This window comes from Panthera uncia, chromosome B1, assembly GCF_023721935.1.
Source record: "Panthera uncia isolate 11264 chromosome B1, Puncia_PCG_1.0, whole genome shotgun sequence".
Taxonomy (NCBI): domain Eukaryota; kingdom Metazoa; phylum Chordata; class Mammalia; order Carnivora; family Felidae; genus Panthera; species Panthera uncia.
Window position 1 is genome coordinate 39,436,242 of NC_064811.1, and position 26,413 is coordinate 39,462,654.

The 26,413-nt window shown below is 39.1% G+C and overlaps 1 protein-coding gene and 1 pseudogene across 1 annotated transcript in view; one reads left to right on the forward strand and one right to left on the reverse strand.

Moving 5' to 3' along the window:
• Positions 1–15,365: 15,365 nt before the first annotated feature.
• On the reverse strand, positions 15,366–16,800 carry LOC125923610 (tubulin alpha-1B chain-like; annotated as a pseudogene).
• An 8,021-nt stretch (positions 16,801–24,821) lies between these two features.
• Positions 24,822–26,413, forward strand: part of NIPAL1 (NIPA like domain containing 1) — a 28,465-nt gene continuing 26,873 nt past the window's right edge. The window contains exon 1 of the mRNA XM_049632027.1: positions 24,822–24,898. Coding sequence (XP_049487984.1) covers positions 24,853–24,898 — 46 coding nt within the window. The 5' untranslated portion in view covers positions 24,822–24,852. The remainder of the gene's footprint in view (positions 24,899–26,413) is intronic.

Sequence of the window (26,413 nt, forward strand, 5' to 3'; positions counted from 1 at the left end):
TTTTTTTTTTATTTTTTTTTAATGTTTATTTTATTATTTTTGAGACAGAGAGAGACAGAGCATGAACGGGGGAGGGGCAGAGAGAGAGGGAGACACAGAATCGGAAGCAGGCTCCAGGCTCTGAGCCATCAGCCCAGAGCCGGATGCGGGCTCGAACTCACCGACCGCGAGATCGTGACCTGAGCTGAAGTCGGACGCTTAACCGACTGAGCCACCCAAGCGCCCCCTAATTTATGTTTTTAATGGGAAAAAAGGTAGTATTCTTAAATGGAATTTTGTTTCATAACAAGAATAATTAGTGTCAGCACTTTTTCTTTAAAATAATGTTTCCCAGTCCTTGCCCAGTCTCAGTATTCAGTTGCAGAGTTAAGGTTGTTGCTTAATATTTAATAATCCTCCCAGAGTTGTGTAACCATCCAGAACAGGCTTTGCTGGCTGTACCAGAGACAGGCAGCCAGTGCCTGGAAACAGCCACTACCTGCTTGGCAAAGATGTTGGTTCTGGCCCCAGCTTTTCCCCAAATTGCCGGTGAGATCTTGGCAGAGAGATCTCTCTGAGCTTCAGTCGCCTCTGCTGTAAAGTGGAGATGATAATACCTGCCCTGTCCATGGTAATGATTGATTCTCTATGGGGGGCTAATGAAAAAACTCACATAAATACCTCGAAAGCAATATTGAAGGGCTATATAAGTGCAAATTGATGATATTGTTATGTAATCCCCAAGCTCAGAGAAGTGACCATCAACTTTCTCATGGAGACAAAGAGAGTTAAATGATTAAAATAATCTTTCTTTAAACCCTTCCCCCTTGAACTATCACTTTAAGAGGTCAAATTGGTCAGAGCAACTATTTAATAATTATCTTTATAGGATTATAAACAACCTGTAATTCCCATGAAAACGAAAACAGAGCTGGCACAACACTGTTGTTCTATCTGCCTTTAACAAACATTGGGACCCGACAGGCTTGCTAAGTCACTTGTTACGAACTTATGAAGAAAACACGATTCTTTCTCAGGAAGAAACAATTTCACCAAGGAGGCCGTAATTATTATTATCATTACCATCCCCTTCAAAATCCACAAAAAATTTATAGAGTGACCATCATAGAATAAAATCTTGATTGATCAAAAGCCAATGAACAAAACCAGCAAGTAACCAAATAAATACATCTTCCAATATTCCCTTTTTTTTGGCTAAAACATTTTACAAGAAAACACAGTGATAGAGAGTGGTTTAAATGTCAGAAAATGTAAGCGCATTAGAGCAAAAAATTGTGTCTTGTTCACTCCTACATTCCCACTGACTAGAGATCTTTCAAATAAATTTAAAGAATTGATTTTAACTATAAAGTCATATATATTATGACATCGGGGTATTGCAAAACCCTATATCATTGAAGAAAGTTTTCTTTAAAATCAATACATTCTACCGATCAAGGGTAAGAACAAGGAATTTTTTGCAATGGTCGGAGGCTTTAATGTGTTATCTTTCTACTTTCTCCTTTAAATCAGAAAGCAGTCAGAATTCTAAAAACTGACCCCCCCAAAATTAATAAATATATTAATAAATTATGAATTATATATATTATACATAAAGAGAGAGGGAGAGAGAGAGATGAAGAGAGAGAGAGGGAGAGAGAGACAGAGAGAGACTATATATTAAATCATTTCTTTAGCCCTAAGCATTTACTTCTTGGTATGTACATCTATGGTTGCATGTGAATGTCCCACTTTTCCAATATTCTCTAAGCTACTTAAGGACAGAGAACTTCCTTTTTCTCTGTATATGCCCTGGGACAACACAAATACAAACTTTATGGAAATAACAAAAGTGAGGAAACATAGAAGTCAAAAAATACTTAGAACTCAGCACTTGAGGTCCCCTGGACTCTAATTATATGGAGATTTTGTCAGTCACAATGAGTATTTGAAATTTAGGATAATTTTTTTCCTGTTTTTTTTACAAATTTATACCTGTACCCAAAAGAAACACCTTAAGACTACTGACATTTTTACTTGCAAACCATTTGCACAGAACGTAATCCAATCTGCACTCAATATTTTTGCTTCTCAACATTTGGTGAGCACAGGCCGTGTAAACAGCAGCACCGCGTAACTCGCTGAGTTGCGAAGGCGAGAAACAAAAGAGGATGGTTGTTGATGAAGACAGGCTTCCGGGCCAAGAAAAGTTAGTAAGAGAACCAGGTACGTAATAAAAATCCAGTGGGACAATTTTGTGCGTGTGCAACACCATACAGCAGGGAGATTCACAAAAAGTTTTCCAAAGCAGGGGATATGCACCTGGATTTTGAAGGATGAGTAGTTTGCCAGACAGGAGAGGAAATGAGCGTTCTTGGCAGAGCAAACAGCATGTGAAAAAGGTAAAGAAAGAAGAAAAGAGCAAATATTTCTAATGGCTGGAAGAAGATGCCTGGGTGTGTGTGGTTCCCCTGAGCACTCAGATAATGGGGAGCACTTATTATCAGAGTGTGGATCTTTTATGATGATCCCTTTACAGCGGTGTCTTTCCCACCAGCCTTGAGAACAGGTACCAGTGAGCTCTGATTTTTATGTCTGCAGCACTTTACATAATATCTGGCTCATAATAAACAACCAAAAAAATTGTTTTACTTTCATTACTTATTGTATTGCACAAACACCACATCTACACTACATGTAGAGGTAATAAACACCTACACCCCATTATCATGTTAAAGACTGCACTTAAATAACTATTTCTACGTCACTACAATGTGTACATTTATTATTCCCAGTTGCCTTTAGAATAATGTTCCCTGGAACACAATATGTTTTAAAAAGATATTTCATTAAATGTATGAACTAATTTTGGGAGAATCAACATGCTTAATATATTAAAACTTTTAAAATTACATGACAAGGGGGGCACTTGGGTGGCTCAGTCAGTTAAGGGGCCAACTTCGGCTCAGGTCACGATCTTGAGGTTTGTGAGTTCAAGCCCTGCATCGGGCTCTGTGCTGACAGCTCAGAGCCTGGAGCCTGCTTCAGATTCTGTGTCTCCCTCTCTCTCTCTCTGCCCCTCCCCTGCTTGCTCTCTGTCTCTCTCTCTCTCTCTCACTCATAAACATTAAAAAAATAATAAGAAAATAAAATCACATGACAAGGGACATCTCATTTATCGATGGCTTTAAAAATCTACTTTGTAAGTCTTTATAATTTTCTTTCTTTTTTTTAAATTTTATTTTTAAGTAATCTCTACATCCAACATGGGGCTCGAACTCACAACCCCGAGATCAAGAGTATCATGCTTTTCCAACTGAGCTAGCCAAGCGCCCCAAGTCTTTATTATTTCCTTTAAATAAGCATGTACATTTCCTATTAAATGCATTATACATAGTTAAATTTGTATTTGTAAATAAGATCTATTTTTATTGTATTGACTAGGAACTATTAATTTACATATTTATTTTGTAGCCTATTATCTTATTGACATTTTTATTAGTTTTAATAGTCTTAAATTGATCCTTTGGAGTACTCTGAGTAGACAATTGTATCATCCATAGGTAATGATAATTTTATCTCTGAAAACTGTATTTATTTATTTTTCTTGTCTTATTGTGTTGAATACAAGTCACTGAACAATGTTAAATAATAGATACCCTGGCACTCCTTGTTTTATTTCAGACTTTGGAGCTTCTCCTATTTTTGCCCGTTGATTTCGGATAAATTATTTATTATGTTAAAGAGTTTTATTTTATTATTAATTTGCTATCATATCAAAAATAGATGTTGAATTTTATCAGTTACCTTTTTATCAACTAAAACTATATGAATTAAAGCTAAATTTGTGTACCATGGAACGTTTGTTCATGTGAGAACAATTAGGCATAATTATAACTATTTGTCCCACATGTAGAGTGGACAGAGAATGTAGCCTGTATACTTTTTTTGCCTAGATTAGCATAGTTCACAGCATAGTTCAAAATCTTCGCACAACGGTTATCTGCTGAAGGGAAGGTACATTACATTTCTCCTTTAAGGGGATGTAGCTGTGGGAAGTTTGGTTAGTGCCATAGCCAAAACTTAAAATATGCTATCCAAGTTCTTGTGTACTTTTACCCAAGGTGAAAGGTTCTGGCATTATGTGGATTTATTCCTTAGACCTATTGATGAGGACACAGTAAGAAACAAACCAAAGTTTCTGGCTAAGACAATGCCTTTCACATAATAGGTACTAATTAAACATTTGTTGAACAAATTATTGAGTAAAAATTTGTAAGTTACAAGTGGCTTTTTTTTGGAAGAAGTTCTTGGACTCTTTTCACTTTTGCCCATAATTTTTCATCAATTGAATTTTTACTTCCTAAATTCAATGTAGACATTTGTTTTTATAGAAAATAATCTATTTTATCCAGATCTTTTACACATATTAACATCACAGCCTAAAAAATTACCTCCATGAAAAGGAAAATCTATAATTGCTGTTTTTCTATCTTCAATTAAAGAAGTTTTTGATGATTCTTCCCCCACCCCCAAGTTTACCCTCAGTATTTTTTTTATTCCTAAGGGTAGGGTCTTTAATATAAACTTTACTTATTAATTTCTAACTTTGTTGGCAGAGATTATAGCCTGTATGCTTTTTTGCCTTACCGAGATCATTTTGTGACCAATTTATAAACATTCCAAGTGTACAGAAAAGAGGGTGTACCCTCTATGATATATAAAGTGTAATCAATAACTATTAGGTCTTTTATTTACAGTTTCTCTCTGATGCTTCCCTCCCCCCCCCACACACACACACCATCCTGTTTCGTTTGCCTGCTTGATCTAACAAAGACATGAGTGAAAGATGTTTATGGAAAGAATGTTAAGCAAAACAATGAATGTAATTAAATGAATCAATTAAGGGTTATATAAATGAAAAAAACCAAAATGTCAGAAGCCGTGTGTTTATTAATAAGAACATTTTAAAAGCTTAGTTTAACAACACCTCGCTTTGTAATACATAATGAAATGACAAGTATTTATAATCTTGTATTCTTGGCATAATAAAAATGATAAAGAGTAGTTTTTAAATTTATAAAAATAAAACATGACAGTAAATAATAATAGTTTTTAAAAGTCTAATTAAAATATACTGACTATCATGGAGAATTAAAAGAAGGCAAGGTGATTTCAGTTCTGTCTCCATCACATGATAGTAATATTTTACCTTGAGGAACCCTCTTAATCTCCTTAGAACACTTATTTATCTCTAAAAGGAAGTGTGCAGGTTGCTATAATAATGCTTAGAAGTATCTAACACTTAAGAAGCTCTCAATGAGTTGAAGCTCATGTTTTCAGGAATTAATTTTTTATTAAGATATATACGAATTTAATGGTGCTCAATCTTCAAACATTTTAAAGAGAAAGAAAACCCGGCATAAAACACTTCCTTTGAAAAAAGACACATCTTCCAAAGTTATTGTTTCTGACTTCTAAAAATGAACTTGAAATTTGCAAAAAGCAGGTAGTATTTACTGTTGTGATATTCCGATTAACAGATCATATTACCAGGTATTTATTTATTATTACTTTTAACTAAAAATGTATTTTAGTGTAATATTCATTTATCTGACAAAACTACAGAGAAGTCAATAAAGATACAAGCAATCGTTGCTATAAATAGAAAGCACGTAACAGAAAACAAAGCAAATGCTGATACTTTAATAAATCAAAACAGAGGTGTAAACATATGTGAAAATACAACAGTAATTACTACTGGGTTCTTACCTTTGGTTGCTTAAGCAATGTATCTGTGTCTTCTAGAAACAGAAGTCAGTAGTATATCCAAAACAAACAGGGAGATAGTGCAAATCTTGACATTGTCAAAAGCCAGGTCCTAATTTTTTTTAAATAATAAATATACAGATCTTTTTCCTTTCTTTAAACATGTGAAAACGGCTAGTTTTCTTAATCATTCCCAAAGAAAGAAACAATTCTGTGGCATTGCCAAAGGAGGATTTTCATGAGTCGGTATTGGATTTGCGGATTTATATACGGATGAAAATAACAGCAACCAAATCACCATTATCCTTAGCTGGAGCTGGAGCTCATTAATATGTATAAGAGTGAGGGATAAAAGGGGGTTTCTCAGAACTGCATACACCTCTTAACAAATCTGAAAGTAAAGTTAGCCAAAGGTAATACTGCCTAATGGATTTTATTAAAATGACACTATCAATTCATCCAGGGTGAATTCTTGAAAGAATTGTTTAGGTTTTTACAAAGTATGATTACATTTCTAAATACAGTGTCATCATATTAAAAACTATTAAACTGTAAATAGGGTGCATTTATTTATTCATTGATCTGTTTATTGTGTATTTTGTGAAATAATTGCACGTGTGAAATATACCTGGGCAAGAGATAAAAATAGGGTAAGTCTGAACTTGCCTGAAAGAGTAATTCATACTTCAGCTATGAAAAAACATTAAGATATGCCAGTTAGCATCTAAATGTTATTCTAATGACCCCAAAATAAATTTCCTTAAGAATTTTTAGTGCGACATTTGACAGTTTACACGGTTACAAAACTTTGGCTTTTGACTGAAAATAGAACAGCATGAAATAAATACTGTCTCTATTTAGCAAAACTGCTTTCATTTCAAACTATCAGCTCCAAAAATACATCATTCTTTTTCCAGTGCTTGAACTATTTGTCCTGCTGACTAATTAGCCATCGAACAACCCAGTAATGTTTATTGTTTCAGTTAAATGGCCTCAGCACCCAACGGACTTCAAGGCTCCCAAAAGGGGAAATACCCCACGATGCTTAGCAGAGAAAATGAGTCCAGTACTGAGTACTCTTTTTCTTTTGGAAAGTTGACTTTTGGGTTTCAGGATTTTTTAAATAATATTTAATTTCTAATCATAAAATAACATGTTTCATAAGATTTGGATATTATAGAAAGGAAGAAAAAATACTGAAATATATTCTTACCCTACTCCTATTGTTACCATAATCAATATTAACATTTTCATTTAGACATTCATATAGATAGTTTTTATATAAAATCATTCTGGTTTTCTTTAATATTATATTATTGTCATTTTTATGTTACTAAGTATGTCCTACAGCATCCTTTAGAAGACTGCATAATATTTTATCTTCCATTATTCCATAATTTATTGACTGATTTCCCTTTCATTGGGCATATTTCCTCTAGTCTAAATTTTTCAAAGTGAATGTCTTTATTTTTATTTTATTTTATTTTATATTATTTCATTTATTTATTTTATTTTATTTTATTTTTATTTTATTTATTTTATTTTTTTATTTTATTTTAAAATATTTATATTTTATTTTATTTTATTATATTTTTATTTTATTTTACTTATTTATTTTTTTTTTTAATTTACATCCAAGTTAGTTAGCATATAGTGCAATAATGATTTCAGGAGTAGAATCCAGTAATTCATCCCCTACATACAACACCCACCCCAACAAGTGTCTTCCTTAATGTCCCTTGCCCATTTAGCCCAGCCCTCCAACCACAACCCCTCCAAAAACCCTCAGTTTGTTCTCTATATTTAGGAGTCTTTTATGTTTTGTCCCCCACCCTGTTTTTATATTATTTTTGCTTCCCTTCCCTTATGTTCATTTGTTTTGCATCTTAAATTCCATATATAAGTGAAGTCTTATGACATTTGTCTTTCTCTGACTAATTTCGCATAGCATAACACCCTCTAATCCCATCCACATAGTTGCAAATGGCAAGATTCCATTCTTTTTCATTGCCAAGTAGTACTCCAGTGTGTGTATGTGTGTGTGTGTGTGTATACGTATATATACCACATATTCTTTATCCATTCATCTGTTGAATCTGTTGATGGATGTTTGGGCTCTTTCCATACTTTGGCTATTGTCGATAGCACTGCTATAAACATTGGGGTGCATGTGTCCCTTTGAAACAGCACACTTGTATCCTTTGGATAAATATCTAGTAGTGCAATTGGTAGGTAGTAGGGTAGTTCTATTTTTAATTTTTGAGGAACTTCCATACTGCTTTCCAGAGTGCCTGCACCAGTTTGCATTCCTACCAGCAATGAAAAAGAATCCCTCTTTCTCTGCATCCTCACCAGCATCTGTCGTTGCCTGAGTTGTTAACGTTAGCCATTCTTACTGGTATGAGGTGGTATCTCATTGTGGTTTTGATTTGTATTTATCTGATGATGAGTGATGTTGAGCATTTCTTCATGTGTCTGTTAGCCATCTGGATGTCTTCTTTGGAAAAGTGTCCATTTGTGTCTTTTGCCCATTTCTTCACTGGATTGTTTATATTTCTTGGTGTTGAATTTGATAAGTTCTTTATAGATTTTGGATACTAGCCTTTTATCTGATATGTCATTTGCAAATATCTTCTCCCATTCCGTTGGTTGCTTTTAGTTTTGCTGATTGTTTCCTTTGCTGTGCAGAAGCTTTTTATCTTGATTAGATCCCAATAGTTCATTTTTGCTTTTGTTTCCCTTGCCTCTGGAGAGGTGTTGAGTAAGAAGTTGCTGCGGGCCAGGTCAAAGAGGTTTTTGCCTGCTTTCTCCTCTAGCATTTTTAAAAAAAATTTTTTAACATTTCTTTATAATTGAGAGACAGAGAGACAGAGCATGAGCAGGGGAGGGGCAGAGAGCAGAGGAGACACAGAATCCAAAGCAGGCTCCAGGCTATGAGCTGTCAGCACAGAGCCAAACACGGGCTCGAACTCACAAACCACGAGACCATGACCTGAGCCGAAGTCGGATGTTCAACCTACTGAGCTACCCAGACACCCTGTCTCCTCTAGTATTTTTATAGTTTCCTGTCTCACAGTTAGGTCTTTCATCCATTTTGAGTGAATGTTTTTATTTTTAAATCATTATATATACTTGTGATTACTATTTTCTTAGAAATGAGATTACTAGATTAAAGTGTATTACCATTCTTATTACTTCCAATTTGTATTGCCAGTATAATTTCCAGAAATCTGTTTACCTGTTTGACCTCACAACATTAAGTAAAAGATTATCATTTGTAATTCATTGACTTCCTTCAATTTTTCAATCAATGTGTTACCAAATATACTATTTTAACTTACGTGTTTGCCATCTTGTAGTTAAAAACAAACCCTTTAAACTGCTAGAATGGGTGTGTTTGATAAATCCACTCTGTTATAAACTTCCTCCAAACTAATCAATGTAGCCACTTTGGTCACAATTTAGTTTTATGCTAAAATGTTATTGGGTCAGTCTCTTTAAGTAGAGTTATATAATCTCCTTAGGAAAATAAGCCCCTTCTTTGAATAATAAGGCAGTATCTCAAACCCATCTCAGTGAAATTAATTGTAAACATTTCAAAAAGCATGAAATGGTAATAAATGTTAAAATCACCCATATAAAGGATAGTAAGTAATGAAGAGACCCACAAAGGGAAATTCTCAAGACAGAAAGGAATTTAACTTTTCTCAGTGGTAAATAAATGTTTTAAAACTTAACAATCCTGTGGGGTAGGTACTGTATCAACTTCATTTTACAGAGGAAGAAAGGAAGGCTGGGAGGTGAAGTAATTTCCTCAGGGACAAAATAGCTAGTATTGTGTCAGAGTTAGCTGGAATTTACACCCTGATAGGGTTCCCAGATTCAGCAAATAAAAATACAATATAAGTATATCCCACATATTACTTGAGACAGACTTATACTAAAAAATTATTTGATGTTTCTCGGAAATTAGAATTTAACTGGGTGTTCTGTTTTTTATCTGTCAAGCCTGCAGCAAGTCCTATCTGACTCCAGAGCACCACACTGCCCTAATATCTGGAAGGTATGAGCACTAAAATCAAATCAGGTCACCCGTATCACCAATGTGTCTCTAACAGCAACAGCGAAAAGCATTGCATATGAGAAAACACTATTATTTGCATGCACTGTAAACCCCTTAGCATTTTATCTGCAGGTAAGTGCTCAAAAATTATAGTTTTTAACTATCAGTTTTTGTATTATCGGTCTGCCCTTCACATCTAAGAAATTTTCTCCTTGAAATATTTTAAATGTCTTAATCAGCCAGTTTGGATCTATCATTCAGGAAAGGAGTCAGACCCTTTGTGGACTTTCTTCATATTCTCAGCTAGATCTTACTTCTTGGGACTAAGGGTTTTCAGAAAATTGCTACTCCTTGTCTAATACAGAAGACTCTTTCAGCCTTTTTTTAAAAATTTTTTTAAGGTTTATTCATTTTTCAGAGACAGAGTGTGAGTGGGGGAGGGGCAGAGAGAGAGGGAGACACAGAATCTGAAACAGGCTCCAGGCTCTGAGCTGTCAGCACAGAGCCTGCCCAGGGGCCCGAACTCATGGATGGCGAGATCATGACCTGAGCGGAAGTCGGACGCTTAACTGACTGAGCCACCCAGGCGCCCCAAGACTCTTTCAGTCTTAACGCTAGTGTTGACTTTGCCTCTGCCTGTCTTATGCCAATTATTGTTCCCCCATTTTGGGGGAAGGTGGTTTCTATGACACTGTGCTAGATTTAAGTGCAGAGGATTAGAGTCCCAGGCCTGAGTTTGCATCTCAGCTCCATGGTTCACTAGTTCTGGGACTTGGAGCATGGTAAGTGAACCTTCTGGGCCCCAGTTTCAGTATTCATGGAATGGACATGATAATATCTGATAGATTTGTTATAAGGATTAAAAGGAACTATATTAATATGAAGAATTTGTTTTACAGTCCCAAAAGCATAGTAAACACTTGACAGTGGCTAGTATTCTAATTTTTAAAAGACAAATAGCAGAATTAAGCTTCATTTATAATGAAATAAATTTGCCTGGTTTCGTTATTGTTTAATTAAAAAAATTTTTTTTGAGAGAGAGAGCAAGTGGGGGAGAGGAGCAGGAGGAGAGAGAGAGAGAAACTTAAGCAAGATCCACACTCAGCACTGAGCCTGACAGGGGGCTTGATCCCAAAGCCCTGTGATCATGACTCGAGCCAAAATCAAAAGTCAGACACTCAACCAACTGAGCCACCCAGGTGCCCCTGCCTGGTTTCTTTTAAAAGTTAAAAATGCATGTTTTGGTTAAGAAATATACTAGGTTTAATTAGAGCAATCTTTTTCTAATCCTATCTCACATGTGAAAGACATAACTAAAATAAATATACCTAAAAATAAAACAAGATGACCAGATTGGGAATTTGTTCCCATATATCTCCACAGAATATTCATTTTCTTATGGATTGTTTCTTACTTGAAACTTTATCAAATGACTTAATGAACTAAATAGTTGGAACAATCATTCTAACAAACCTTTCTTCCTCCTGCCAGCTTAACTCCTGGTTGACATCATGAAACTTCATAGAATTTGTTATAATTATAAAATAGCTCTTGCCCCAATGAATCTTAACGTGAGGTCATTGAGGGCAACAATCACAAACAATTCTTGAGACATTTATGGCTCAACTTAGTAAGTTTATTTAAGTAGTACAGGGACAAGACTTTTCGCTGTGTGAGGTTGGTGGTTATATACTTACTTAGTAACCAAAGGGAAGGAGGCATGCAGAGAGTATCAGATTACAAAAATGTCTTCAAATTTCTTTGCATTTCTACTCCTAAAACTACTTTTGTAAGATTCCTCTGGCACTTATCACTCAGTTCAATATTAACTATTGGTGAGGCAGTGGTGAGACCCTTAAAGAATGTAGCAAACAGAACATATTTGATCCTCATCCGAACTATGCAGGCTTTAGGTCAGCCTTCTGGGCAAAGGGTAAACATTTTCCTGCTTCTGTCCTCATCAAATGTCTCTCTCTCTCCCTGTCCCTCTCCCTCTCCTTCTTTCTCCTCTCTCCCTCCCCTTCCCCCCACACAAAATTCTTTACTCTTTGGAATGATTCATTTGTTTTATCTTCAATGCACCTTTCTTTTTACCAACTCTTACACTTCCTTCTTGTACCTTTCCACTCCAAAACTATAATTAAGGATGAAATGAATGTTACTGATTCTTGGGATAATGCGTAGTTGCTGTGTAGAGAAAATGACTTCATCTTTCTGAGCTTCAATTCCCTTATCTGTAAAATGAAAGTGTAATGCCTACTCCATTAGGTTTCTGTGAAGATAAATGGAGCATGGTTATAGCGCATACACCCGTTTGGTATACGCAATAAATGTGTGCTCCCGCTCTCTTTCCCTTTCCTCTAAGCCCTCGGACTGCACCTAAGCGGGAGCTTTGAAGCATTTTGCTTAAGCCTCACCTGTCCTCCATATGTTGTAATGGGACTTCGATAGCAAGGTACACACAGCCATTAAACAACTGCCTTATGTAAAGCTGTAGAGCTATTATTTATACCTTCTTTCTAAATAATTTATTATATAATTCTAGTAAGTGTGACCAAATAAGTAATTCATTTTTTTTTTAGTTTATTTATTTACTTATTTTGAAAGAGAGATAGAGGGTGAGCAGGGGAGGGGCAGAGAGAGAGAGGGAGACAGAGAATCCCAAGCAGGCTCAACACGGATGCAGGACTTGAACTCACAAACTGTGAGATCATGATCTGAGCCAAAACCAAAAGTCGAACGCTTAACTGACTGAGCCACCCAGGCGCCCCATTCGTTTTTTTTTTTTAATAAAAAAACTGTATTTTATGTGTGGAGCACTTAACAATGTGAAATAATAATCCTTCATAAAGGCATAGAATTTGTCCAAGTGTTTATTTGTTCATTGAACATGCAATTTCTAAGCACCACACTGTGCTGGGCACTGTTCTAAGGTTTGGGGGCATAATAAACAAGCCTTTTTCCTGGAGACAGTACACAGGAGAGAGGCAAAAGAAGAGATGCTTATAATACAAGGTGCTCAGGAGCTGAGGAAGCACTTACAAGGAGCCCTAAGATTTGGGAAGAAAAGGAGCTAGACTGGAAGGCTGCCAGGGGAAAATTATCTCTGCTGAAGTTGAAGGTAAGTAGGAATGTTGTTTTCATATATAAAACATACGTACTAGGATATTTTTCCAATTTACTCAGGCTAAAAAGGGTAAGAGTGTGTTTGATTTTATTTTGTTTTGTTTCCCCCTCCAATGTGATTAGCTTGACCTAGTCTATCAATGGATTTCTCTTCCTGGGACCCGCAGTAACCTTGACTGGTGGAAAGAACATAGCCACATTGGATTATCTGTTTTAGTAGGCTACTTTTAGTTTGGTTCCCAGTCTTGCTTTGTCAGCTCCCTCTAATCTTTATAATCCTATTTAAACTGCCTCTAACCACAGCTGCTCATTTGCATGACATTGACTCTGGTATTTTCATCTCAAAAATCATGTGATTTGAGGGATCCTGGCTCTTGACCCCAAATTATTAAATATTTCATAGTCTGTCTTCCAGCACACCAAGACTTTTAGCCAGAGTGGTCAGTGATGTCTCTTCAACGTTTATAACCCTATACATTAAATGTCATGTAATTCATTGTTTAATGTGTGTCTTCCAAGAACTACGAATTCCATGGTGGCAGGCACTGTCTGTGCTTTTCATTACTGTGTGTCTCCTGTCTACCCTCCTTCTATAGTAACTGAAATTACAAGATCCCCACATAAATAATTATGCGATTTAAAATAAAGAAAATGTTTATTTTCTTTATGTTGTGTTTTATCAGCGGAATGGGAGGGATTCTTTTTATCAGGTTATGCTAATTTGAGGTAATCGCATTAAGACTTCCCACAATGTCTGGCATAAATAAGGTCCTCAATTATATAATTATTAAGATTGTTATTATTTTACTGAGAAATAGCTCCTGATGCTCACTATTAATTAGTACTGTCAGTGTCAAGTTTCTAGGTAAATGACATAATTAGATATAGAAAGGCTCAAAGAATTCAGAGTAGGAATGAATCTATCCTGGAAAAGTGAATGGTTGTACCAGAGGATTTTAAGTCTTTTAGGTAAATATGAAAACATTTCATATTTTCTAACTTTGTGCTTTAAATACGTCAGGATTTTTGCAGACTCTACAGTGGAAATATGGTTGCTTATTGCCCTTCCCACAACTGGCTTTGGATTCAGCTTTCTCAGATAAACCAAATCGTCTATATGACACCTAACTTTCTTTTTAAAGTTTTTTTCCTTATTTTATTTTTGAGAGAGAGAGGGAGAGTGTGAGCAGGGGAGGGGCAGAGAGAAAAGGAAACAGAGGATCCGAAGCTGGCTCTGCACTGACAGCAAAGAGCCCGATGTGGGGCTCGAGCCCACAAACCATGAGACCATGACCTGAGGTGACCTGAGCTGACCTGAGGTGACCAGAGCCGACCTGAGGTGACCCGAGCCAACCTGAGCCAACCTGAGCCCAGTCAGATGCTTAACCATCTGGCTTAAGCCACCCAGGCGCCCCTGGTACCTAACTTTTTTAATTTGGTTGCTTCTCCCACAGGCCCACCACTACCATCAGCAGGACTGAGGAAAGAGAATAGAGGCCTACATACCACATGCCTAAATATCAAGTTAATGAAGTATTAAATAAAATGTGTTTTGTCTTCACCTTGAAAAATATACCTTTGTAACAAAAATCAAATCCATAGGGGCGCCTGGATAGCTCAGTCGGTTGAGCATCTGACTTCAGCTCAGGTCATGCATGGTCTCATGGTTCATGGGTTCGAGCCCTGCATCGGGTTCTGTGCTGAACGCTTGCTCAGAGCCTGGAGCCTGCTTCAGATTCTGTGTGTCCTTCTCTCTCTGCCCCTCCCCAGCTCGCACTCTGTCTCACTCCCTCAAAAAAATAAATAAATGTAAAAAAATTTTTTTTAATTTGAAAAAAAATCAAATCTATAAAATGATTGTTATAATGTTACTGAAACTTGGCAAAATTTCAAAGACAACTAGATTTTTTTTTAATTTTTTTTAACGTTTATTTATTTTTTTGAGACAGAGAGAGACAGAGCATGAATGGGGGAGGGTCAGAGAGAGGGAGACACAGAATCTGAAACAGGCTCCAGGCTCTGAGCTGTCAGCACAGAGCCTGATGCAGGGCTCGAACTCATGGACCGCGAGATCATGACCTGAGCCGAAGTCGGACACCCAACCGACTGAGCCACCCAGGCGCCCCCAACTAGATTTAATTATTGCACGTGTCTGGGTTGGTCTATTGATGGGCCAGGGATATTCATATCAGTAATAAAATAAAGATACACCTAAATGATAAGTTATTATATATTACACATAATTTATTTTCCTGCCTTTTCAGAAAAATTACTAAGTGCCTTATAACAATCAAGATTTTACATTATTTGTGTTCTATTGACAGTATGGCCAAATGAAATAACACTTTTTTTTTCTTTCTTTCTTACTTTGAGGTATGATGGACAAATCTTACAGGTACACAAGGAAAAGTAAGACATGATTGCAGTGAAAAGTGAAGACAATCTAACCAGAAAGCTTTCAGCTAATGTGGAAGCTGAAGTTCTGAGTGGGACATGCTTCAGGGCTGAAAGGAATGGTAATTAATATTCCTCCCCTTCTTCTTCACTCTCTCCTTCAACAAAATCCACACCCACTTCATAATCCTTCTCAGGGGCAGCCGTGTCCTCACAGGTCTCAGAAAACTCTCCTTCCTTCATACTCTCACCCGTATACCACTGAACAAAAGCACGCTTGGCATACATCAGGCCAAACTTGTGGTCCGGACAATATCAGACCTCAGCAATGGCTGTGATGTTGCTCAGCATGCACACAACTCTCTGTACTTTGGCCAGGTCTCCACCACGTACCACAGGCTGGTAATTAATGCCAACTTGGAAGCCAGTGCTGCACCAGCCCACAAACTGGATGGAATGCTTGGTCTTGATGGTGGCAATGGCAGCATTGACACCTTTGGGAACACATTGCCATGGTACAACAGGCAGAAAGCCATGTAGTTACCATGCCAAAGGGCACATTTCACCTGGTTGGCTGGTTCGAAGCATGCATTGTTGATCTCTGCTACAGAAAACTGTTCATTGTAGGCTTTCTCAGCAGAGATGACAGGAGTATTTGTGGGTAGGGGAAGTGGATGCGAGGATAGGGCACCAGGTTGGTCTGGAATGTTGTCAGATCAACATTCAGGGCTCCATCTAATCTGAGGGAAGCAGTGATGGAAACACACTCTGGCTAATAAGGCAATGAAGTTAGTGTAGGTTGGGTGTTCAATATTGCACTTTCTATGGCAGATGTCATATATGGCCTCATTGTCTACCATGAAGGCACAATCAGAGTGCTCCAGGGTAGTATGAGTAGTGAGAATGGAGTTATAGGGCTCAACTACAGCTATGGAAAATTCAGGGGCTGGATAAATGGAGAAATCCAACTTGAATTTCTTCCCATAATTGACAAACAGATGTTCCATTATCAGGGAGATGAACCCAGAGCCAGTTCCCCCTCCAAAGCTGTGGAAAACCAAGAAGCCTTGAAGACCTGGGCACTGGCCAGCTAATTTACCAATTCGGTCCAAGACAAGGTCAATGTTCTCCTTGTCAGTGGTGTAGTTCCCTTGGGCGTAGCTATAGGCAGCATTATCCTTACCTGTGATGAGCTACTTTGGGTGGAAAACCTGGTGGGAGGTGCCAGTGCAAACTTCATCAATGACTGTGGGTTCCAGGTCTACAAACACTGCCCTGGGCACATGCTTTCCAGCACCTGTCTCACTGCACAAATGTTAAAGGAGTCATCTCCTCCTCCCCACAATGGTCTTGTCACTTAGCATCTGGCCATTGAGTTGGATGCTGTGTTCCAGGCAATAGAGCTACCAGCAAGCATTACCAATCTGGACACCAGCCTGACCAATGTCAATGGAAATATAGTCATGCATAGTGGCTATGGGTTAGCAGGTTCAGGCAACAAGAGCAGATACCAGGTCCCAGTTACAGCCCCCAACAAGCTAAGAGTCGAGGTAAGTAATGCACTCAAGTTAGATAATACTTTTTGAGTCATGGTATAGTTTAGATCATTTTGTTAATTTCTTATGTGAGCAATCTTTGTACTGTTTGTCAACACAACTCATAATATGATACTTAGATTCAGAAAGAAATAATAAATTTAAATATCATGTTCAAACATTGCATTTGGCTCCTACAAATCACCTATACTATAGATCTTAGTTTTTTGCTCATGAAAAAGTAGCTTGACTCCAAACTGGACAAAAGATATGAAACAACTATCTTCAAAATACTGGGCAACAGGCAGCACAGGAGTGTGATACTTGAGAGAAGCAGGGGGGGGGGGGGGGGGGGGGGGAGGAATGAGTTGAACCCTGCCCAGAGGCAATTTCAGAATTGTGACATGAGAAAAAGGAAATCAGGCACAGCCCAATGCTCTTGTTTAATTGAGGAGTCTGAATTACGATCTTGGAGACCAAAGTGTCTAGAATATGCAAAACAGAGTACCAGTGAGAAGGAAGTTGTGCAGAGAAAAAGCTCCAGAAATTTGCAAAGGGGTCTTCTCAAGTCTTTGGTAGAATAAAATAAGATGCATCTTTATGTCATTTATAAACAATGTTGTTTTGTTTTTTTTTTAAGTTTATTTATTTACTTTGAGAAAGAGCACATGCAAGCTGGTGAAGGGACAGGGGGAGAGAGAGAATCTCAAGCAGGCTCTCAAGCAGAATCTCAAGCAGTCACGTTGTCAGGGGGGCTCAATATCACTTAACCCACTGAGCCACCCAGGCACCCTCTAACTTATCTTTATATTTAAAACATTTCTTCGGGCACCTGGGTGGCTCAGTGGGTTAAGTGCCGAAGTCTTGATTTTGGCTGGGGCCATGATCCCAGGGTCATGAGATTGAGCCCCGAGAGGGGTTCCACGCTGACAATGTGGAGCCTGCTTGAGATTCTCTTTCTCCCTCTGCCCCCTCACCCCACCTGCATGCTCTCTCTCTTTCTCTAAATACATACATACATACATACATGCATACATACATACCTCCTCTGAGCTTAGTGTGGAACCTGCTTGAGCTTCTTTGTCTCTCTCTCTCTCTCTCTCTCTCTCTCTCTCTCTCTCCGCCCCCCGTTCCTCTCTCCCACTCGTACATGTGCGCTCTCTCTCTCTCTCTTAAAAGTTAAAAAAAAAATTTAACAATAAGTTAGAGATAAAGAGGCAGAAAAATATATAACATGTAAATTCTAGTAATAAAACAGATAGTTTAGCTATATTAATATCAGACAAAGTAAATTCAAATAAAAAATATTACTAGAAAAAACTGCTAGAATTGATTCATGAATTCAGCAAAGTTGCAGGACATAAAATTAATGCACAGAAATCGGTTGCATTCTTATACACGAACAGTGAAGCGACAGAAAGAGAAATCAAGGGATCAATCCCATTTACAGTTGCACAAAAAACCATAAAATAACTAGGAATAAATCTAACCAAAGAGGTAAAAATCTATACACTGAAAACTATCAAAAGCTTATGAAAGAAATTGAAGAAGACACAAAAAAATGGAAAAATATTCCATGCTCCTGGATAGGAAGAACAAATATTGTTAGAATGTCGATACTACCCAAAGCAATCTACATATTCAACGCAATCCCTATCAAAATAACACCAGCATTCTTCACAGAGCAAGAACAAGCAATCCTAAAATTTGTAGGGAACCAGAAAAGACCCCGAAGAGCCAAAGCAATCTTGAAAAAGAAAACCAAAGCAGGAGGCATCACAATCCTGGACTTCAAGCTATACTACAAAGCTTTGAAGACAGTATGGTATGGGCACAAGAACACACACTCAGATCAATGGAACAGAATAGAGAACCCAGAAATGGACCCACAAACATATGGCCAAATAATCTTTGACACAAAGCAGTTAAGAATATCCAATAGAATAAAGACAATCTCTTCAACAAGTGGTGCTGGGAAAACTGGACAGTGACATGCAAAAAAATTAACCTGGACCACTTTATTACACCATACACAAAAATAAACTCAAAATGGATGAAAGACCTCAATGCAAGACAGGAAGCCATCAAAATCCTCCATCAGAAAGCAGGCAAAAACCTCTTTGATCTTGGCCACAGCAACTTCTTACTCAACACATCTCTGGAGGCAAGGGAAACAAAAGCAAAAATGAACTACTGGGACCTCATCAAAATTAAAAGCTTCTGCACAGCAAAGGAAACAATCAGCAAAACTAAAAGGCAACTGAAAGAATTGGAGAAGATATTTGCAAATGACATATCAGATGAAGGGTTAGTATCCAAAATCTATAAAGAACTTATCAAACTCAACACCCAAAAAACAAATAATCCAGTGAAGAAATGGACAAAAGACATGAATAGACACTTCTCCAGAGAAGACATCCAGATGGCCAACCGACACATGAAAAAGTGGTCAACATCACTCATCATCAGGGAAATGCAAATCAAAACCACAATGAGATACCACCTTACACCTGTCAGAATGGCTCACATTAACAACTCAGGCAAAAACAGATGTTGGCAAGGATGCAGATAAAGAGGATCTCTTTTGCATTGTTGGTGGGAATGCAAGCTGGTGCAGCCACTCTGGAAAACCGTATGGAGGTTCCTCAAAAAACTAAAAATAGAACTACCCTATGACCCAGCAATTGCACTACTAGGCATTTATCCTAGGGATACAGGTGTGCTGTTTCGAAGGGACACATGCACCCGCATGTTTATAGCAGCACTATCGACAATAGCCAAAGTATGGAAAGAGCCCAAATGTCCATCAATGGATGAATGGAGAAAGAAGATGTGGTATATATATATATATATATATATATATATATATATACACACACACACACACACACACACACACACACAATGGAGTATTACTCGGCAATCAGAAAGAATGAAATCTTGCCATTTGCAACTACGTGGATGGGACTGGAGGGTATTATGCTAAGTGAAATTAGTCAGTCAGAGAAAGACAAAAATCATATGACTTCACTCATATGAGGACTTTAAGAGACAAAACAGATGAACATAAGGGAAGGGAAACAAAAATAATATAAAAACAGGGAGGGCGACAAAACAGAAGAGACTCCTAAATATGGAAAACAAACTGAGGGTTGCTGGAGGGGTTGTGGGAGGGGGGATGGGCTAAATGGGTAAGGGGCATTAAGGAATCTACTCCTGAAATCATTGTTGCACTATATGCTAACTAATCTGGATGTAAATTTTAAAAAATTAAAAATAAAATTTAAAAAAAGTATTACTAGAAATAAATAAGAACATTTAATAATGATAAAAGTGTCAACTTATTAAGAAAGCATAATAATCCTACTTATATGTGCACCTAATGACAATACTTCAAAAATTCATAAAACAAAAAGTGACATCACTAAATTTATAGCCAAGTTCACAATTACAGGTGGTTTTAACACTTCTTTCTCAGTAATTGATAGAACAAATGTAAAAAGCCATAATAAACTAGATTTTGAGCAACCAACTTAACCTAATTGACATTTATGTAACACTATACCCAACAACTTCAGAATACAAAATCTTTTTTAATCTTACTTGGAACATTTACCAACATAGGCTGTATGCTGAGCCATAAACCAAATCTTAATAAATTTCAGAGGACTGTAAGTATACTGAATATATTGTGTCCAAAACAGAATTAAATCAGAAATCAATAATAGAAGGATGTCTGGAAAATCTCCAAATATTTGGAAATCAAGCAACACACTCTTAAATACCCCATGGTCAAAGAAGAAATCACTAGGAAAGTTTTAAAATACTTTGAACTAAAGGGGCACCTGGGTGGTTCAGTTGGTTGAGCCTCTGACTCCTGATTTCAGCTCAGGTCATGATCTCAAGGTTTATGGGTTTGAGCCGCACATTAGGCTTTGAGCTGACGGCTCAGAGCCTGCTTGAGATTCTCTGTTTCCGTCTCTCTCTGCCTCTTCCCTGCTCTCTCTCACTCTCTCAAAAATAAAATAAACATTAAATAAATACATACATACTAATACTTCGAACTAAATGATAAAAACACAACATACCAAAATTTGCTGCATGCAGCTAAACCAGTATTTGGAGGCAAATTAGTTTTAAATGCTTAAATTAGAAGGAATAAAGGTTTAAAATAAACGATCTATGTTTCCACCCTAGAAACTAGGGGAGGAACAGCAGATTAAAGTCAGTGTAGAAGGAAAGAAGTAAAAATAATAAATATATATAATAAACACAATATGAATACATAATAATAATAAAAGCAGAAGCCAATGAATTTTTATTTTTTTTTAATTTTTTTTAACGTTTTATTTATTTTTGAGACAGGGAGAGACAGAGCACGAACAGGGGAGGGTCAGAGAGAGGGAGACGCAGAATCTGAAACAGGCTCCAGGCTCTGAGCTGTCAGCACAGAGCCCGACGCGGGGCTCGAACTCACGGACCATGAGATCATGACCTGAGCCAAAGTCGGCCGCTTAACCAACTGAGCCACCCAGGCACCCGCCAATGAAATTTTAAAAATCAGTAAAGAAAACCAATAAAAGTAGCAGTTGGTTCTTAGAATGATTAATAAAATTGAAAACTTCCTAGATAGACTAATTGAGAAAAAAAATAAGGGACCACGAATTCTCAGCTGTAGGCTTGGCACAGTGCTAGGCAAGACACAACATTACTGCAGATAGTTGCAAGCCCCCTGCAGGGACACCATTCTTCCGGCCTGTCATGCCTTCCCTGCTCCAGAAACCTCAGATCTCTCCACAGTTTAGCAGCTGAGAGGTTAAAGCTTCACAGGATAGGAACCCTCTCAGCCCCTGCTGCTCACAGAACCTGTGTCCTTGTCCCTGGAAGCCTTGAGGCTCTACTGATGACTCATTATTTTGACCACCACTACTGAGTCTAAGCAACTTAGCACAAAGGTCAGTAACACAGGGGCGCCTGGGTGGCTCAGTCAGTTGAGCGTCCAAATTCTACTCAGGTCATGATCTCCTGGTTTGTGGGTTTGAGCCTCATATCGATCCCCGCATCAGCCCACGCTGACAGCTGGGGGCCTGGAGCCTGCTTCAGATTCTGTGCCTCCCTCTCTGCCCCTCCCCTGCTCACCCTCTGTCTCTGTCTCTGTCTTTCTCTGTCTCTCTCAAAAATAAATAAACATTTAAAAATAGTGGGGTTTTTTTTCAATTTAAAACAAAAACCAATAACACAGGAGCTGACATTTTAGAGGATCTCATTTTCTTATCTTAAGTTTTGAGTCAGAAAAGGAATTTTCCCAGAGTTGTACAGTGAGCCAGTTGGAGATTTTTTTGATGTTCTTCTTTTGGTTACATAAACACCATGTTTTTTGTTGAGAATAAAAATCCCCAAAGTTAATGTCACTCAGGACAGCCCATGGTGCTGTAACTGCATAAATCCAAAATCATCTGGAAACAGGCAGTGAAGTAAAATATAAAGTTCTGCTAGGCAACAATTAAGCTGAGAAAACAAGGATCTTTAATAAGGTTAAATTTTTTTTTCTGAGTGTTTTTCTCCTTATTTTCAGAACTGAAAAGCAAGAAGTACAGCAAAGTGCCTCCTATCTAAAATAGACCTTAATAAGAAACGAGAGGGGCGCCTGGGTGGTTGAGTTGGCTAGGCATCCAACTCTTGATTTCGACTCAGGTCATAATCTCACAGTTCCGGAGATTGAGCCCAGGGTGGGGCTCTGCACTGACCGCACAGAGCCTGCTTGGGATTCTCTCTTTCCCTATCTCTCTGCCCCTTTCCTGTTCACTCTCTTTCTTAAAATAAATAAATAAATAAACATTTTTTTTTTTTTAAATAAGAAACTGGATTTGATTTTCATAAGAAATCATCTTGGGCACACTTGGGTGGCTCAGTCAGCTGAGGGACCGACTTGATTTCACCTCAGGTCATGATCCCAGGGTCATGGGATCGATACCCATGTCCAGCTTCACGCTGAGCATGGAGCCTACTTAGGATTCTCTCTCTCTCTCTCTCTCTCTCTCTCTCTCTCTCTGTCTCTCTCTCTCTGTCTCCCCCTCTGCCCCTCTCCCTCCCTCACATGATTTCTCTCTCTCTCTCTCTCTCTCTAAAAGAAAAAAAAAAGAAAACTCAATGGTACATTTTTCAGTGTTCTTTTTTTTTTTCAAAAAATATCCAATGAGCAAATGGGTTAAGAGCATAGGTTCTAAAGCCAGACTTAATTAGTTAGCATCTCATCTCTACCACTTATCAGTTACATATCCATAAGCAAGTTATTTAATTTCTATGTGCCTCCCTTTCCTTATCTATAATGTAGGGATTCATAATAGTATCTATGCATTGTGATCATTTAAAAAGCAAATATTTATAAATGCTTAGAATAGTGCTTGTTCACATAAATGCTATATTGGTGCTAGTTAAATAAATAATAAGTAATACTCTAGATAACAGTTACTATTATCATCAATAAAGGCAAATTTTTCAATCTTATGTTCAAGCAAAATGTTTAAATTAAAAAAAAAAAATTTTAACATTTATTCATTTTTGAGGGCCAGAGCATGAGTGGGGGAGGGGCAGAGAGCGATGGAGACAGAATTCGAAGCAGGCGACAGGCTCTGAGCTGTTAGGTAGTACAGAGCCCAAGGTGGGGCTCAAACTCACAGACTGGAGATCATGACTTGAGCTGAAGTCAAAAGCTTAACTGACTGAGCCACCCAGGCACCCCCAATACATATAAAACAATATGTTTAAATAGAAATCTAAGCTTTAAGGCTTGTTCTCCAAATTTGGCATAAATGTCCTTCCCTTCCAACTTTCCCCTATTCCCCTCCCTGTGCTATTCCTTCTCCACTAAGCCATCCACATGTGAAAGTGTGGGCCCTGTATTGATAAACTGATTGTTCTTAACTCTTCGTTCATCAGCCTAAGAACAAGAAAAGCAAGATTGAGGCCGCTGCTATAAAAGTCTGAGTCAATAAAAATAATAGTGCTGTTTACACTACCTAGGGCAAAGGCAAGGTGAGCAGACAAAAAGGACTTTTCTTCATTGCTGAAGTCCCCGAGCACAGAGGCACCCCATTTCTGTGGTGAGGGATCTAGCAGGAATTATATCCATTTGGTGTTGCATAATGACCTGCTACCAAGCCTTCCAGTAACTAGTTGGTTAAGTTACTTAACTTCGCTCTTTGCATCCGATCCCTCATCAGTAAAAACTAGGCATTAATAGACTAGGTTGTGAGATATAATGAGTTAATGTATACACATGCACGGTAAAACAAGATTATCATAAATGTTAGCTATTACTATTTTGTGAGAATAAGTCTTTTCAGTTCGAACATTGCTTCTTCCTTAGCGTTTATTGCAAATAACTACACGACTTAGAAAACGGTGTTGGGGGGACCAGGAGTTTGTAGCCGAGGGACCGCAGGGAGAATTTGATAGCACCACAGGGCAAAATCTACTAGAATCAACTTTAGCATGGTGATTAGAGCAGAATCCCAGTGGCCAGCAACTTCCTTACAAAGCCTCTAACGTCCGAAGCAGGGCCCTCAAGAAGACATTTGTATCGCCTAGGCGGCCAGAAGGGGCCCTCCGCACAGCCTTTTCTCCACTAAATTCCGGGAGAGTTGGCTCGGCGGCCTCCACGCTCCCAGAGACGTCTTTACCCTGTGAGGTGTGTCTGTGCTTCCCGGCTGCGCGGCCCCACCCTCCGACCACAGCGGCAGGTGGCGTTCCCGCCAGCCACAGGGACCAGGATCTGCAAGCTAGGAGCCTGCTCCCAGCCTCATACCTCGGGGGCGTGGCTCGCGAGGAGGCTCCAGTCACATTGGCTGAGGCTGCCCGGGGGCGGAGTCAGTGAGCGCCAGTTCCAGACCCTGCAGCTCCGCCCCATCGCGGGTCCAGGGGGAGGAGGAGAGGCCCAGGTGGAGGAGGAGCGACGCCTGCTCCGGGAAGCCCCGTCTGGGGGCCATGGGGGCACAGGTGAGGCTGCCGCCTGGAGAGCCCTGCCGGGAAGGTGAGTGTCTGTCCCCGAGCCGAGGGATCTGGCATCTGGGTAGTGATGAGACCGGGTGGGCGGTCCCGGGTACTTGTGGGGAAGAGACACGAATACACCCGCTCGTAACGCATTCATTCTTGAGTTTAGGCATTCGGTCTTTGAGCCAGTCAGCCAGTCAATAAATATTTATTGGTGCTTATAATAAGCCAGGCTCTGGGAAAGCCTGAGTCGAAAAAGACATAAACTTGGCTCTCCCTCTGGTCCAGGAGGCAGACCCACGTAAATTACAGCGTGCCGAGTGTCGGGACGGGGAAATTCAGGGTGCTGTGGGAAGATTCTCGAGTCTCGTCTGAGAAAGACTCTTCCAGAGTCCGCGGTCGAAGTCACCCGGTGGGCAGAGGACGTGCCCGGGGACGGGACGGGAGTCTGGTGTGGCGTCCTGCGCTGGCTCCGAGAGGGTCACACACGGTGGAAGGTCAGGCGCCCTGGACCTCGGGGGAGGGCGCCGGACCCGCCTGGGCCGTCCACCTCTCTCCTCTGTCTTCGAGATGAACACTTCTGCAACCCTGCTAGCCTCGCGTCTGGCTCGCTGTGCAGCCACCTCTTGGCTGCATAAGGCGAGAGCCCAACAGAAGAGGAGACCGGGAACCGGGCGCAGTGATTTGTAGGCTTGTTACTGCTGGGGTTTCGGCCCCCACTCGAATCCTGAAAAATCGCTGGGCGAGGACGCCACTTGCCCTTTGCCAGCTGTTTACAACACTGGCAGGCTTTCTCAAGTCTCAGTACAGAAGGCGCGTGTGAGCTGGGACAGAAGTAGGGACCGGAATACCTGAGGGCATGCCACAGGACAGGAAGGGTGTGCCTCAACCAACGTGACAGCTTTCAAGGTGTCTAGGGGAACGCGGATTTCTAAATTACCTGGTATGGACAGGAAGGGGGAGGATTGAAGGGCGTGGTAAGAATACCTTCCCAAAGTTGCTGAGCATTTCCCGGTTTTTCTCTCCTCTGGGCTCCTCCGGAGTGAGTATCTTTGATGTGGGAAGTTTGAACTAAAAAGACGTTGGGTGGGGGGAATTGGAGGGGGAGACACTGAGCTAATCAAAACTATGCCCGGCAAGAGAGAGAAGGGACACAAAGAGAAAACGCCTGAACAATTCAGGAATTACTCAAAAGGTGAGATTTTGGAAGTGGTTACTAAAGCAGCTGGATCTGGAATTATTTCCTAGATAGTCAGGTTGTGTGACCTTTGTCTGAATAATTCCTAAACCAGTAAGTCAGACTGTTAATAACACATCCACCCTTGTTTACCCAAGGATCTGTAAGTAAGAAGGGTATGTGAATTACACTTGCTCTAGGAACAGGTGTTTTTCCTGCTTTGCTCATGCCTTTAGTTCCAACAAGAAATACTCAAGCTCAATGCTTAATACCTGTGATGAATTATATTTGTATGGGAAAGACAAGAGAAATCAGAATCCTTGTCAATGGTGGGAAAAGATTAGGCTCTGGCATGAGTCTTCTGCGCTATGACTTAAC